Source organism: Triturus cristatus, chromosome 3_2, assembly GCF_964204655.1.
Source record: "Triturus cristatus chromosome 3_2, aTriCri1.1, whole genome shotgun sequence".
In the NCBI taxonomy this organism is placed as follows: Eukaryota; Metazoa; Chordata; class Amphibia; order Caudata; family Salamandridae; genus Triturus; species Triturus cristatus.
In genome coordinates, this window is record NC_140584.1 from 1,206,856,164 (window position 1) to 1,206,872,383 (window position 16,220).

Sequence of the window (16,220 nt, forward strand, 5' to 3'; positions counted from 1 at the left end):
AAGTATCAAATATATCGAGTTCCAAAATATAGAAAATGTCAGTGCAGATACGTCACTATAGACTTCCTGTTCTTTAATTACAAATATACGTACCTTGAAGAGATATGTTGTCACAGCGCATGCACGCGGAGCTAAGTCTAGTAAAACGTTGCTTACTCATCAAAACTCACCATCACAATATTTTTGTCCTTGATATTCTTGACAATATTTTGTCCACAAAATATATTTTTCTTTGATATTGTAATCTAACAATGCAGAATTATCTTGCATGAAGCTTCATCCCACCTCACGTGCAGCCTGATCCCACCTCTCACATGCAGCATTATCCTCTCACATGCAGCCTCATCCCACCTCTCACGTGCAGCCTCGTCTAACATACTGCCTGGTCCTACCTCTCACGTGCAGCCTCATCCCACCTCTCACATACAGCCTCATCCCACCTCTCACGTGCAGCCTCATCCCACCTCTCACGTGCAGCCTCATCCTACCTCTCACGTGCAGCCTCATCCCACCTCTCACATACAGCCTTATCCCACCTCTCACGTGCAGCCTCGTCTCACATACTGCCTGGTCCTACCTCTCACGTGCAGCTGCCCAGCGCTCAGCGTCTGCCCAGCGGTGTTCGAGGCGCTGCCCACGTACAGGCCCGCGTCCTCTCTCACATGCAGCCTCATCCCATCTCTCACATGCATCCTCATCCCACCTCTCACATGCTGCCTGGTCCTACCTCTCACGTGCAGCTGCACGGCGCTCAGCGTCTGCCCAGCGGTGTTCGAGGCGCTGCACACGTACAGCCCCGAGTCCTCTCTCACGTGCAGCCTCATCCCACCTCTCACATGCAGCCTCATCCCACCTCTCACGTGCAGCCTCATCCCACCTCTCACATACAGCCTCATCCCACCTCTCACGTGCAGCCTCGTCTCACATACTGCCTGGTCCTACCTCTCACGTGCAGCTGCCCAGCGCTCAGCGTCTGCCCAGCGGTGTTCGAGGCGCTGCCCACGTACAGCCCCGCGTCCTCTCTCACATGCAGCCTCATCCCACCTCTCACATGCATCCTCATCCCACCTCTCACATGCTGCCTGGTCCTACCTCTCACGTGCAGCTGCACGGCGCTCAGCGTCTGCCCAGCGGTGTTCGAGGCGCTGCACACGTACAGCCCCGCGTCCTGTTGCTTGCAGTATAGCAGCTTGAGGATGAAGTATCCTTCCCGGTCCTCGTACACCAGGTGCCTCCGGCCCACCGACAGCACCCGGCCATCTTTCCTCCAGATAATCTCCGGTTTGGGCTTGCCCGTCACGTAGCAGCGGAACTTGGCATGCTTGCCCTCGCTCACGGCGAAGGCCTTGGCTTTGGGGCAGGCAAGGGGCACCTCGCCGTTCTGGTGTAGGGTCCGGGGCTCGGGCTCGGAGTCCATCCAGTGCCGGTGGCGTCCGCGCTGCCTCCGGTCATTGCGCTGCTCTGGCCCCAGGGGAAAGCTGTTCTTGGGGAAGGCTGGGTGGGGCCCATCTTTCTGGGGCCCCCGGTCCACCAGCAGCATGGCTGCGGCCAGGCTCTCCCCGGAGGAGTTGCGTGCCCGGCAGACGTACACGCCCTCATCGGGCACACGGGCACTGTGGATTTTTAGGTAGTGCCACCCTTCCAGCTCGCTGCCCACGGCGAAGTGGGCACTCTCGAAGATGTCCGACAGCCTCTTGCCGTCCTTCTCCCAGTGCAGGGTCGGGCTGGGCTGACCCCACACCTTGCAGGCGAAGGCCACGTTGTCCCCTTTGGTGACCTTGAGGGACACCGGTTTGATGAGGAACCGCGGCCTCTTATCCGCCTCCACATGGAGTGCTTCCTCGCCCCCCTCCACGTTCAGAGCCGCCGCGGCGTAGGTCTCCCCCACACCATTCCGGGCTTTGCAGATGTACTGCCCGCTGTCCTCCAGGGTCACAGCCGAGATGATGAGGTGGTAGGCCGTGCCATCCTCCAGCACCCGGTACCGGCCTGACGGCTGGATGGGGCACGTGTCCTTCTCCCAGGTCACAGAGGGGCGAGGGTCTCCAGCAATCTGGCATCGGAGGGTGGCATCCTCGCCGCTTCTCGCCGTGAAGGTGCGAGGGTATGAGAGGAAGCGCGGGGCCCCCCCAAAGGCGTCCATCTGGACCTGGTGGTAAGGGTGGCACACAGCGAGAGTCGTCATTAACCTGAGAGAGAGAGAGGGAGAGAGAGAGACAGGGCGTGAATGAGGTCACACAAGAGGATGAGAGTGTAGGAGAGAGAAAGAGCATGAGACATCAAGAGAACACAGAGCTGGGGAGAAAAGGGGAGTGACAGTGACTGCACGCGTGTGAGCAATGATGGGTGGGTGAACCCCCCTGTCCAACCGACCCTCATGAAGCCACCAGTAATCTGGAATCCAACAGCCTGCTCTAACCTGCGCACAGGACACCAGCCGCCCAACAGATGGTATCTAGCAAAGCATTGGTCAACAACCAGCCACCTTAGTCAGTTCACCATTAACAAAGCTAAAGCACACGTCATCCATCAAAGCAACATGCGCACCCCCATACATTCTATCCACAAACACGCATGACAACATGAAGACGCCAACGGCCTCATTATCTGGTCAACCATTGGGAAATCGCGAGCACAGCTTACACTACAATAGACTACAGGGGAAACCACCCGGCGTGTGCAATCAGAGACCAGCCGCTGGGGGTCCACAGATGACCATCACAAAACAAGCCATCCTACGACTGTCCATCCACCTCACCCAGATTAAATCTCTCGCCCGCCATGTTCAGCTCCCTGTCAAGCTCTGTGATGGCATCTGTCAAAGGTCACTTTACATCTACGGGCCAATTCACAAAAGAATTCGGAGACAAAATCCTACCTTTACGACTTTCGGTATTCACAAAAGGCATTTAGTCGTAGTAAAGTTAGGGATCCTAACTTTACTACTCCTAAATGCCCTCTGTGAATACCGAAAGTCGTAAAGTTAGGATTTTGTCTCCGATTACTTTTGTGAATGGGGCCCTTGTGGCTATTTACACAGCTGACACATAAATATAGTGAGAAAGTCCTGAAGAAGTAATTTCAGAGCTTTTGAACTAATGCTTAGGGATTGGTATCATCTAAATCTAACCCACAAAAATCAATTTAATACCCATTGAGGATCCAGACACATATGTACCTACAAAGGCGTGCTCTGCACCAGGGAATAATAAATATAGACAGTTTATTCGAACAATCAGTGTTTTCAATACTAAAAAAGAAGAAATGGCAATGAACTATCAGGAAACTAGGACAGGAGTAGCACACACTAACGCAGGCCACATAATAATATACACAGAGTCCACTAATGCGTACATGCCTTGGTTAGTGCATAGACCACTAGTCAGAGATTGCTTCTAATATAGTCTTCATAATCCTATGAGGAAAGCGCTGTGTGCTAACATTAAGGCTAATATGGGATGGTTGTCAACGTTTCGGCCTCTTAAAGCATCAGTCGATGAGGCCGCCTTCAGGACTCAGGGTACAGACACAAAAAGACCTCCCAAAGTGTTTGATTGCTTTCTTTGGTATCTGGTATTTCTTCTCTGCTGCACTCACTTATCGATTTAGTTCATTTCTATTTGATTTTTATCTCTCGAATAGGATTCTTGCATCAAAATGAATTGATTGAATAGACTTCATCTGAAGGGTCAACCATTTTTCGGTTGAGCATTCGAGACCTCTTGTATATACTTTAGTATATACTTATATGTGTATGTACTTTGTGGGCTCTGGAGATGAGCCCTAGGACTTGTCTGCTTCCACTTAGGGTCTTTTTTTCTGTTCAACTGCCTCTATTTAACTGTCTTAATAGAAAACAACCAGTAGAGGTCACTAAAATACCAGAATTACTTTCTGCTTGTTCAACTGCCTCTATTTAACTGTCTTGATAGAAAACGACCAGCAGATGTCAGTAAAATACCAGAATCACTTTAGCATTCTCTAGATTCCAGTCCATAGAAATTGTCTTCCACGAGCACCCGTAGACAATAATATTTGTTTCAAATCTTATATTTTCACTTCAGTGATATGACAACCGAAGGCCCCGATTTTATATTAAAAACAGTTTTGGACTATACCATTTCCCGCTGAAAGGCAATATCTCTCTCCATGTGTTCCCATACCTGGCGTGTCACACAGTTTGGTGCTTACTTTCCCTCCATGTTACAGAACAGCAGATGTTTCAGCACCCAGGCTAACGTGCTGCATAGCTAAATACATATAAGGTCCCAAAGGCGAGATCGATTGCATTGCAAATGCTTGTTGTATCTGGACGCCGATTCCTAAGGTCATTTATTATTTATTATTGAAAAAAAAGATTGATCAGTAAACTTTCCACCCGTATCATTACCGGACACAGACTTGAATTTCTTGGGTTGGATTCGACTGATACCAATTCCAAAACAATTGATTTAATTTCCCTAAATTTACTCCTTCATGAATTCCTCACTAAATGTATATGCACAGGGCCAATCTCCTGGGGGGATATTGGGGTGCCCTGTTTTGTGATTAATTAGTTTAACCATTTGACATCACATCCTCTGTAGCCTGCCCTAAAACCCACAAGTTAATAAAAGGCCCTTGAAGTTCAAACAACTGCAAACTGCTGTAAAAAATTAAAAACAGGAGAATTGTAGATTATTTTCTCACTGACCTTCTGAATTTTGTTTTCGACCACACACCAAATGCTCCAAAAAACAAACAGTTCTCACTTCAACAAGCCTCACCATTGCCAATTGGCTGGCCCACTCTCTCTGAAATCTATGGGGGGTTCAGTGCCTGCTGTACTCCTGCTTCTAGTGCCGCTATGTGTAGGTTAGTGTAGTGCTACATTTTGTTGCCGACGTATTGTGGGGCATACAAGAATGTTGTGCTGTAATTTGTTGCTGAAGTATATATGGGTGTAGTGCTGTCTTTTGTTAGATAAGAGTAGGGGGCATTAGGGATGTAGAGGTGTCTTTAGTTGGATAAGAGTAGGGGGCGTTAGAGATGTAGAGCTGTCTTTAGTTGGATAAGGGTAAGGGGCGTTAGGGATGCTGAGCTGTATTTTGTTGGATAAGAGTAGGGGGCATTAGGGATGTAGAGCTGTCTTTAGTTGGATAAGGGTAAGGGGCGTTAGGGATGCCGAGCTGTATTTTGTTGGATAAGAGAAGGAGGCATTAGGAATGTAGAGCTGTATTTTGTTGGATAAGAGTAGAGGGCATTAGAGATGTAGAGGTGTCTTTAGTTGGATAAGAGTAGGGGGCATTAGGAATGTAGAGCTGTATTTTGTTGGATAAGAGTAGAGGGCATTAGGGATGTTGAGGTGTCTTTAGTTGGATAAGAGTAAGGGGCGTTAGGGATGTAGAGGTGTCTTTAGTTGGATAAGAGTAGGGGGCATTAGGGACATAGAGCTGTCTTTTGTTGGATAAGAGTAGGGGGCTTTAGGGATGTAGAGCTGTCTTTTGTTGGATAAGGGGCATTCGGAATGTACAGATGTATTTCGTTGAATAAAGGTAGGTGGCGTTAGGGATGTAGAGTGGTCTTTAGTTGTCTAAGGGTAGTCGTGTTAGGGATGTAGAGCTGCATTTTGTTGGATAGAGATGTGGGCATTAGGGATGTAGAGTGGTCTTTTGTTGGATAAGAGTAGGGGGCATTAGGGATGTAGAGCTGTCTTTTGTTGGATAAGAGTAGGGGGCATTAGGGATGTATAGCTATCTTTTGTTGGTTAAGAGTAGTGGGCGTTAGGGATGTAGAGCCGTCGTTTGTTGGATAAGAGTAGGGGGGTTCGGGATGTAGAGCTGTCTTTTGTTGGATAAGAGTAGGGGGCATTAAGGATGTAGAGCTGTCTTTTGTTGGTTAAGAGTAGTGGGCGTTAGGGATGTAGAGCCGTCGTTTGTTGGATAAGAGTAGGGGGGTTCGGGATGTAGAGCTGTCTTTTGTTGGATAAGAGTAGGGGGCATTAAGGATGTAGAGCTGTCTTTTGTTGGATAAGAGTAGGGGGCGTTAGGGATGTAGAGCTGTCATTTGTTGGATAAGAGTAGGGGGCGTTCGGGATGTAGAGCTGTATTTTGTTGGATAAGAGTAGGTGGCGTTAGGGATGTAGAGTGGTCTTTTGTTGGATAAGGGTAGGGGTGTTAGGGATGTAGAGCTGTATCTTGTTTGATAAAGATGGGGGCGTTAGGGATGAGGAGCGGTCTTTTGTTGGATAAGAGTAGGGGGCATTAGGGATGTGGAGCGGTCTTTTGTTGGATAAGAGTATGGTGCGTTAGGGATGTAGAACTGTCTTTTGTTGGATAAGGGTAGGGGGCGTTCGGGATGCAGAGCTGTCTTTCGTTGGATAAGGGTAGGGGCATTCGGGATGTAGAGCTGTATTTTGTTGGATAAGAGTAAGGGTGCATTAGGGATGTAGGGCTGTCTTTTGTTGGATAAGAGTAGAGGGCGTTACAGATGCAGAGCTGTCTTTAGTTGGATATGAGTAGGGGGTGTTAGAGATGCAGAGCTGTCTTTTGTTGGATAAGAGTAGGGGGTGTTAGAGATGCAGAGCTGTCTTTTGTTGGATAAGAGTACGGGGCGTTACGGATGCAGAGCTGTCTTTTGTTGGATAAGGGTAGGGTGCGTTCGGGATGTAGGGCTGTCTTTAGTTGGATAAGAGTAGAGGGTGTTACAGATGCAGAGCTCTCTTTAGTTGGATAAGAGTAGGTGGCGTTAGAGATGCAGAGCTGTCTTTTGTTGGATAAGAGTAGGGGGCGTTACGGATGCAGAGCTGTCTTTTGTTGGATAAGGGTAGGGTGCGTTCGGGATGTAGGGCTGTCTTTTGTTGGATAAGAGTAGAGGGTGTTACAGATGCAGAGCTGTCTTTAGTTGGATAAGAGTAGGTGGCGTTAGAGATGCAGAGCTGTCTTTTGTTGGAATAGAGTAGGGGGCGTTACGGATGCAGAGCTGTCTTTTGTTGGATAAGAGTAGGGGGCATTATGGATGTAGAGTTGTCTTTTGTTGGATAAGAGTAGGGGGCATTAGGGATGTAGAGCTGTCTTTAGTTGGATAAGAGTATAGGGCGTTAGGGATGTAGAGCTGTCTTTTGTTGGATAAGGGTAGGGGGCATTATGGATGCAGAGCTGTCTTTTGTTGGATAAGAGTAGGGGGCGTTAGGGATGTAGAGCTGTCTTTTGTTGGATAAGGGTAGGGGGCATTATGGATGCAGAGCTGTCTTTTGTTGGATAAGAGTAGAGGGCATTAGTGATGTAGGGCTCTCTTTTGTTGGATAAGAGTAGGTTGCATTAGGGATGTAGAGCAGTATTTTGTGGCACATTCAGGGACGTAGTGGTATAACTTGTTGCTTGTTGAGGTGTTTTGGGGCGTGCAAACTTCTAGTGCTAAATTTCTTTGGATGAGCGGAGGGGGCTTCCAGGAGTATTTTGTTGCTGAGGTGGTTTGAGGCATCCACGGATGTAGTGATGTATTTTTTAGTTCAACATACAGACACCCAGACTTAATGTGCCAATGTTTAGCTTCTTAGGGATTTTGGGGGCCCCTCTTGGGAGCAGTTGTAGGGAGGAGGAGCTTGAGAGTGCATCAAGCATGGACGGTTGGTCGCTGTGGTGTAATCAGGGTTAGAGAGATGGTGTCTGCAGAGTTTTGGAAATGGGACAGGACATCCACTGGCACTTGGTTTTGCCATGTGAGAGGGGGTCCTAAGTTCTGTTACTTTCCTGCATCGCGACCATGACCATTATAATAAATTGCCCGGCCATCTAGGAGGGGTCACGCATTATCGTTCAGCAAGGTGCGTTTGTGTGCACTGTTGCTGCCATCCTCCCTCCCGACACTACAGTGGCGACGTGGATGGCGCTTTTCAATCCTCTGTTCCCTCCTCCGCTTGGCACAACCTCCGCAGTGGCCTACCTCCGCTCGGTGGCCACGTCCCCCCCCCCCCCCCCCCCCCAGGAACCCTGAAGCAGTACGGCCCCTGCGGTGGCCGGCCTCCCGACCAGGGCCCTCCACATTGCCCTGCAGCAGGCAGGGCGGTGTCAGCAGTGACGTGCTGCAGTACCTCGAGGCCTCCATATGGCCCGAGCCGCTCCAGTACCTGGCTGCACCACGCATAAGGAGGCTATGTACTGCAGAGGGAACGCATCCTCTCCCCCCTCCCCCCCACCCCCATTCCTGTTGCCATCAGCCCTGGAAGAAGAAGGTGGAACGGGAACGCCCTGCCTGGGAAACAGAAGACCTCTACAAAGGGGGAAAGGCAAGCCAGCAGAGGGCAAGCCTCAACCCCAAGGCGCTGCTGGGTTCCTGTAGCAAGAAACCCTGCCCCATTTTATATGTTCTGGTACTTACCCATGTCCCCTACTCTAAAACGACCGACCCTGTGATTATGGATAACATTTCCCTCACCCTCATTGTAACACTTGTGAGACCACACAGATAGTTTTACTTTTTTTGAATTAGGGGGTGTAACCCTCCCCCCGGCCGTATTTATTAACATTTAGGAAAACAAATTAAAAAACATTATATACAGAAACTTTACGCAGAAAGTGCAAATACATTTACAGATACATTTTGACAGTCAGATATTCCACGGCTAACCTTAACACAGTCTAATACACAAGACACTCCTGCCGTAAATCTATCAATACATGTTATTTACTTTCCGCGTGTCCCCTCTAGAGCCTACGGCAAAGTCAATGACTGGCAGCTCCCCCGGTCCCCATGTACTGATAAGGTTGCGCAGGGGGTTACAGCTTATCGGATGGATACTTTCCCCTGGGTCCCCCCCTATGCCCTGTGCCTTACATTCCATTACGTGGGGGCTACAGACTTCTGCATAGTGGCGCCTTAATGCGCATGCGCGTGCGGGGTAGGCCCCAGGCCCACTGGGAAGGATGATGCCCCCGCACCCTGACAGCCTACCTACCGGCTGTCACTACCCCCTGGAGTTATATGGTGCTGACCGTTGAGGACCGAAGACTATGCTTACCCATCATGACCTTACCGCCTGACCAGAGACACTCTAAATACGACAATATCTAATTAAAAGAGAAATTCAAAGTTGTGCTTTATTTATACTTTACTACAGAAACGCTGATACCCTTGCTTTTGTTACCCGCCAATACTTTGGAAAAGGGGGCAAATAATCGGACACAATACCCCAACCGGAAAACCAACCATCGAACAATACCTGTCTTAGGGGATGGTGGGTGGGCAAAAAGAAAGAAAGTTAAGGGCCCGCGGATCCTATCTGTGAGGAGTAAGAACAAGAGACTGTTCTGCTCCCCACCACTTCTTTTAAAGGGGGCACCCAGGCCGACCGGCCGAGACCGGTCAGCCTGGACGCTAGCACGACGTTTCTGCGCCGGAAGCACTGGAGTGCTTCTGGTGCACAAACAAACCTGACCTGCTATTGGCTGATGCGGGGGGGGGGGAGAGCCGCGTCACTCGCTGACGCGGCCTCCCCCCCACACCTCGGGGAGGCCGGGGACTGGTGCGACCGCCATAATGGCGGCGCACCCTATTCAGCCCACGCCTTCTCAAGAGTAGCAGCCCCTGGTCTTAACAGTAATGGAGATTGTCCCCACGACAGCCATCCACTGGTCACCAAGCTACCAGCTAGCAGCATTCCCCTCCTTACAGCAACAGATCACACGCAGAAAAGGGTACAGCGCCAAGCCACAGATCTCACAACCTGGCAACCTATTTTACAGCATTGGACATGTCTGAAGACAGAAAAAAACTATACCTCCTACACCTAGGCAGAGACGAGGTGTACAAGTGTGTGAAAAATGTTGTAGTAGCAGGACCCAGTGCACATACCAGATGCTAAAAGACGCCAAAACAGTGCATTTTGAACCGTTCATAAATCCACACTGCAAATGCTTCTTCCTACGTCAGGTGTGCCAGAACCCTGATGAACCGGTAGACGTCTTCATTGCCCTCCTAAAAGAGCTGGCCAGCACAGGTACCCTACCGGACGCTGATGATGAAATCAGGGTGCAAAACATTCAAGGTTGTGCGTCAGCAAAACTCCAAGAACAAATCCTGCAGGTTGCCAACAAGCCTATGCACGACACCATCATCCTAGGATACTCCAAGGAATTGTCGAAGGCCAGAGCATCCCATATGGCAGCTGCCTTACAAACGCCCATCAAAACAGAGCTCGTCAATCTAATTAGCAAAGGACCTCAAAAACACAAACAAGAAGCCGCCAAACCCAAAGCAGCTAGCCGATGCTGTATTGTCGCATTGTCGCACCACAAGGAATGCCCCACCCAAGGAAAGAAATGTTCAGCCTGTGGAAAGCTAAACCACTTTGAGAAGGTCTGTCGCTCCACCCCACCACTGGCCAAACCACAACAGAAAAGTGTACACGCGTCACAACCGCTTCCGAACACTCTGAGGACAGCGACATGGATGATGATGAATGCAGTGAAGCTATCCACGTTGTACAGGCGGTGGCGAACACAAGGCACACCCACGTGGACCCTCCCAAAGTGCTAAGTACGACTGCAGAGGCAAGGAATCACTGCCCTTATTGACACAGGCACATCTATTAACCTCAAGACCAAAGAGCAGGTGGGGCTCACCGCTCATCCAATGGCCCACAAAAGTCAAAGTGTTTGCATTCGCAACCATATCCGTCTACAACTAGCGGCTGCCTTTCATCCTGACACTAGCCATGGGTCCACCTCTACAAAAGCTAAATTCTATGTCTCCGGAGAAGGATCAGGGTTTCTCCTAGGAAGCCAGATGGCTTAAGCCCTCCCTCATGTCAAATTCACTTTTCTCATCCATGCCACGGAGGTAAAGGCATTAGTGCAAGAATTTGCTCCCCTACTCGTCGGTGCCTAAAAGGATGGCCGGTCTACCTCCACATCAAGTCCATAGAGCCAATCTTACTACCCCACCAGAGAGTGCCATTCCATTTACACCCCAAAGTCGAACAGGACCTAAAAATCTTGGAGGATGCTGGCATTATTGAGAAAGTCACTCAACCCATCCTGTGGTTCTCCCCCATAGTAGAGGCCAAGAAACCTAAGCATCCGGGAGCAGTGAGAATCTGCACGGATATGAGACCAAATCTCACTATAAAGAGGTAGGGCCACCTAGCACTGACAGTGAACAACACCATCGGAGAGCAGGCAGGGTCCAAATGGTTCTCAAAGATGGACTTATGGTCAGGATACTATCAAATACCACTACACCCTGACTCTTGCCATATCACCACCTTCTCCACCCATGTGGGACTGTGTGGTTAAAAAAGATAAAATTGTGGCTTATCCAGTGACATAGAGGTCTTCTAGAATATCATCAGGGAAGTACTCATTGGCCTCCCCGGTGTGCTAAATATCAGTGATGAAATTCTCGTCCATGTGCCGACCATAGCGAGCCAACTTACCCACCTACAGGCTGTGTGCAACCAGCCAGAGGATGATGGACTAACCTTACTCCGAGAGACATGTGAGCTCCTCAGACAGAACATTAGGTTCTACAGATACCTGTTTTCAATGCACAGAGTTGTGCCAGACCCAGAAAAGGTGAAAGACATCGAGGAAACTCCAGCATCCTTGTCCGTCACAGGAGTTTGAAGTTTTCTTGGAATGGTCACATACTGTGCCCATTTCATACAGAACCTGGCGGACCTTATAGCCTCCCTGCGAGAGCTCACCAAAGGATTCACCCCTTACGTGTGGGGAGAAGACCAAGAGGTGGCCCCTCCAAAATACAAAAAAGCGATCTCTGTCAATACAACGCTCGCCTATTTCGATCCTCTGCGAGAATCTGAACTCGCAGTGGACGTCAGTCGCACCGGGCTAGGGGCCAGGCTGTTCCAACAACAAAGCTGACCAGAGCCCTCACACCCACTGAACAAAGGTTCTTGCAGATAGAAAAGGAGGCCATCACAGTACATGGGGTTGGACGTCACTTTTATGTGTACCTGTATGAGAACCCATTTACTGTTCACAACGATCACAAGCCATTATTCCGCTCTTTAGAGGATCTGCCTCCAAGTCACAGCCTAAAATAGAGAAATGGATACTACAGCTCCAGGAGTCCAACTTCATATTTGAATATCAACCTGCGTCGCGCAACCCTGATGACTTCCTCTCATGACACGCACGATCGGCCATCTCAGAGGAAGAGGAGACGGCTAAGGACATGAAAGAGTACATTAGACTGGTACTGTACCAGGCCTGCCACTCCCCATGTCCGTCAGTGTTGTGGTAACGGCCACCACTCAAGATGGCTGCCTCCAACCAGCCATCAAGGCAGTCCAGACCAACAACTGGAAGCCTCTAACAGATCGCCTGGCCCATCGCATCGAGGGAGCAAGGCTAACTTTGCAGTCTCTCCACAAACCACAAACTAATGCAGAAGTTGACATCCACCGTAAAAGGGTGCCTTATGTGAGGGATAAGGTCGATCCTCCCTAGAAGCCCACAGCAGCGACCAGTGCAGCTAGCCCATGCATCACATCAGGGAATGGTGAAAACAAAGACCTGACTCTGGAGTAAGGTCTGGATGAACTCGTAGAGAGAATGTTGAAAAGTTGTGTGCCCGGCCAAGACGAACCTCCAGCCCCCATTGTCACAGAAGACGGACTCAGCGACCCGCAGCAGTGCTCATTTTAGAAGTCTCCTAGACGGACGACAGATGTTAATAATTATGAACAATTTCTCAAAATACTCAGAAGTAGAGATAGTGACATCCACATCAGCATCGGAAGTCATATCTAAAGTGGAAAAGAAAATGGCCGCGCACAGCCTTATATAGGAACTGTGTACCAACAACTAACCCCCTTCAGCAGCCAAGAACGGGCCAACTATCTTCAGTCCCTAAACACCAAACAGAGACACATCCTACCACAGTAGCCACAAGTAAATGAAGGAGTAGAAAGGTTCGTGAGACGTATAACCAAGGCATGCCATCAGCATTACTGAGGCTGAAAAACAAAATGTTGCCAATGCTATCTACACCTTCCAATGGGAGTACACCCTCCTATCTAAACGAGAAACTGAAAATCTACGGAGCAAACAGGGGTTCCAGAAATGCCCTGTCCATGCTCCTGGAACCCCCACTTTCAGTCGAGAATGATACATGAACCAGTCTTTCTCTGAAAGTGCCATGAGAATCTGGAACTCTCTGCCTCCATCCTCCCGTGCCTAGTAACCTTCAAAAAGGACCTCAAGCTCCTCCTTTTTGACTGACAACTTGGTTAATTCCCCCTCGACCTGACTTAAGCACTCTCCCCACTGAGATCTGACCTGCCCTCGTTATATGATCCAACCATCTAACTTGCTGCGTTAACTGTGTATTTCTCCTGTTCATTTGCAGTAACTGTTTCTTGTGATAACTCCTGCACGCACCCACTGATGGAAACGTCCAAGTTAATTACTATTGTTGTAACTCGCTGTAACCCTTGTATTCTGCTTGTTGTAAAATGCTCTGATGCCTTCGGGCCATGTCCGCGCTATATAAAATTGCAAAAACAAAGAATGATGCCATACTACACTACAGGGTGCTAGCCAGCTGTGTATAGGGAGAGCTATTGCTGACACCATTCCACAACATCCCCTATGGACGGAGTTTGTTCCAATTGAAGCTCAGGTTAGATGTCCTTCACATCTAACATGGGCTTCAATTGGAATGCCATAGAGCATATTATCAAGCCCATTATCGCTGTTTTAGCTGCAGTTTTCTGCCACTAAAGCGGCGATAATTTTATCGCCTGTCTTGATGATATGCCCCTTACTTCTTAGTTTCTATAATGCAAACATGATCATCAGTTACATTACACTAGAACGTGTTCTTTTTGAATCATAGGATGATGCGAGGATGTCAGGTTCGAACCTGCTGTCTTAGGCTCAAGAGTTGGTAGCTCTAGCCTTAAGCTACAACCTCGCCTACCAATCAGGCGTGCCCCTTCACCTCACAATTGTCATTTGCAAGCACTGCTTTAAAAACGCTGTTCCTGGCCAAGCGCACAGTGTGGAAACCTCTCCGCGCGTCGCGTACCTGTTTTTTGTGGCTCGCTCCTCGGCTGTTCCCTTGCTGTAGGAGGTGCCCGCCTCCCTCATGGTTTCCTGTGAGCGGGGATTCCTGCGAGCGGCAGACTTTCCCGGTCCTCGGTGAGGCTGTACCCCTGTTCCTCTCCCGCTGCATCGGCTTTTTCTTCGCTCCTGTCCTGGTTGCTGGCTCCGTCTCACACCGGCAACCCACCCCGCAGGCTCAGCACCAATGCCATCCAGGACGTCAAAACAGCTCATGAGGCAGCCGCACTCTTAGCCGATGGCCGGGCCGCTGATGACTGATTCCAGCCCGTTATAGCTACCCCCACTTCTCGACGAGCCCAGACCTCCCGGCCACGACTCCTTGTCGCCGCCCTCGCTGTTCCTCCTGGCAACTCCTCTGTTTCCTCTGCAAGTTCCTTTGTTCCTCACTGTTTCCCTTTGGCGACCGCAGCTCCATCCTCCACAGGTCCCTCTCGACAGCGATGGATCCCAGGCACCAGGTAATTCCGCTTCAGACTGGGGGGTTTGTGTGCCCAACTGGGGACCTACACCCCCTTTTAAAACTCCTGGCCGCTTACCACCTCCCTCCAGTATTGGGTGGCTAGCGGCTGGTTTGGGGGGCGACCAATCTGGTGCTCCCCCATTTTCGCTGGCTTGCTGGGGGGTTTCCAGCCTTCAGGCGGTGCTCGACACAGGCCCCTATCGGGTCTGACTTCACCTCCCCTGGCCCATGTTTCTACTCACCCTTCGGACAGACCCCCAACTCAAGAACAAGTTCACTGCCTGCAAGACCGATGTTGCTAACTGAATGACAGCCAACTGCCTCAAGCGCAACATCTACAAGCCAGAAGTAATGATTATTGTCAAAAACACGTCACCACGGGACTCCAAATGGGGGCTGGCCGAATTCAGACCCCCCACCAAACACACACAATGTGGATCTTGGACTTGTCATCGACAGCAAACTGGACTTAACCGCATGAGTCAAGGCCATCGCTGCATCTTGCTTCCACACCCTGAGATACTTAAGACGATCTTCAAATGAATCCAAATACCACCAGAAAAACCCTTCACTCACACCCTAGTGACCAGCAAAGTGGACTACGGCAACACCCTCTATTACCAAGCAACTCACCAGAAGATTAAAAGCTAACTAGAACGCGGCAACCAGACTCCTCCTCGAAGTTGAACAACTTTTGGCAACCTGTGGACCCGTTTACTACACTACCATGCGTGTTGTTTCCTATTGCCCACCTCCGATGGCTAGTTGCCAAATATGTCAATATTTAATCATATTCAAACACAGTAGAGAGGCGACGTTGCACAAGAAAATGAGTACGGTCAATATGATGGGTGAACAACAAAAACAGATGAACAGAGAGGTCTTTTTGTTGATTCTGCGAATCTTTATACAATATCTTTCATTTCGGAAAACAGTTTTGCACAGCCAATGCGTTTCGCTCAGTTATGGGCTCCTTCAGGGCCAAAAAATCAGGTGTTCAATCCTGATATGTGATAAGGAGCTCAGGATACACTGTGTCATAATACAAGCATCATTCTCCTGTACAAATTCTTGGGACACAGTCCAGTAATGTGCTGTGTCTCTTGATCTCTCGATGCCAGGGCTGTGTTACTCCTAGCATCCATTCATCCAGTGCCGTGTCTCACAGTCAAAGATTCACTTGTGTGCAATCGGCGTCTTCCTACTGTTGTTGAGGCAAGCTCAACTTCAACAAGACAGAAGTAGTGATTTTCGTCGAGACCACTGTACCACGGCACTCCAACTGGGGGCTTGCCGAGTTCTATCGCACACCTAACACCCACAACGGGAATCTTGGAATCTTCATGGACAGCAATCTGGACTTGACTGCATGAGTCAACGCCATCACTGCATCTTGCTTCCCCGCCCTGAGATACTGAGTGTTGGAGCCGGCCTCGTGGCGTGGTCCTGTTCCCCCTCGCTAAGCCGCACGAGGTCCCATGCACCTTGGGGCTCCTCCATTTTGGATTGTACGTGACTCTACGTAACCACCTACGTGACCCCGCTCCACCCGGCCTCGGTCCCAGCGAGGCCCGACATCAGGGCGCCAACCCCTGGCCCGGGGGATACCACGTGAACACCTCCCCACTCCCGGCGGAGGGCAGTATCGATGGGACCCCCAACCGTCCTTCCACACCTAGGTGCGATCGGCC

At 49.8% G+C, this 16,220-nt stretch overlaps 1 protein-coding gene across 9 annotated transcripts in view; it reads right to left on the reverse strand.

Annotated features, from left to right (window-relative positions):
* OBSL1 (obscurin like cytoskeletal adaptor 1) overlaps nucleotides 1-16,220 on the reverse strand; it is a 685,475-nt gene that overhangs the window by 539,478 nt on the left and 129,777 nt on the right. For 8 of the 9 annotated variants that reach the window (XM_085650179.1, XM_085650182.1, XM_085650180.1 and 5 more), the window contains one exon: nucleotides 1,093-2,189. The exons of the other annotated variant lie outside the window; for it this stretch is intronic. In XM_085650179.1, the coding sequence (XP_085506305.1) occupies nucleotides 1,093-2,185 (1,093 nt within the window). In that variant the 5' untranslated portion in view covers nucleotides 2,186-2,189. The remainder of the gene's footprint in view (nucleotides 1-1,092; nucleotides 2,190-16,220) is intronic. 9 annotated transcript variants of the gene reach the window in all.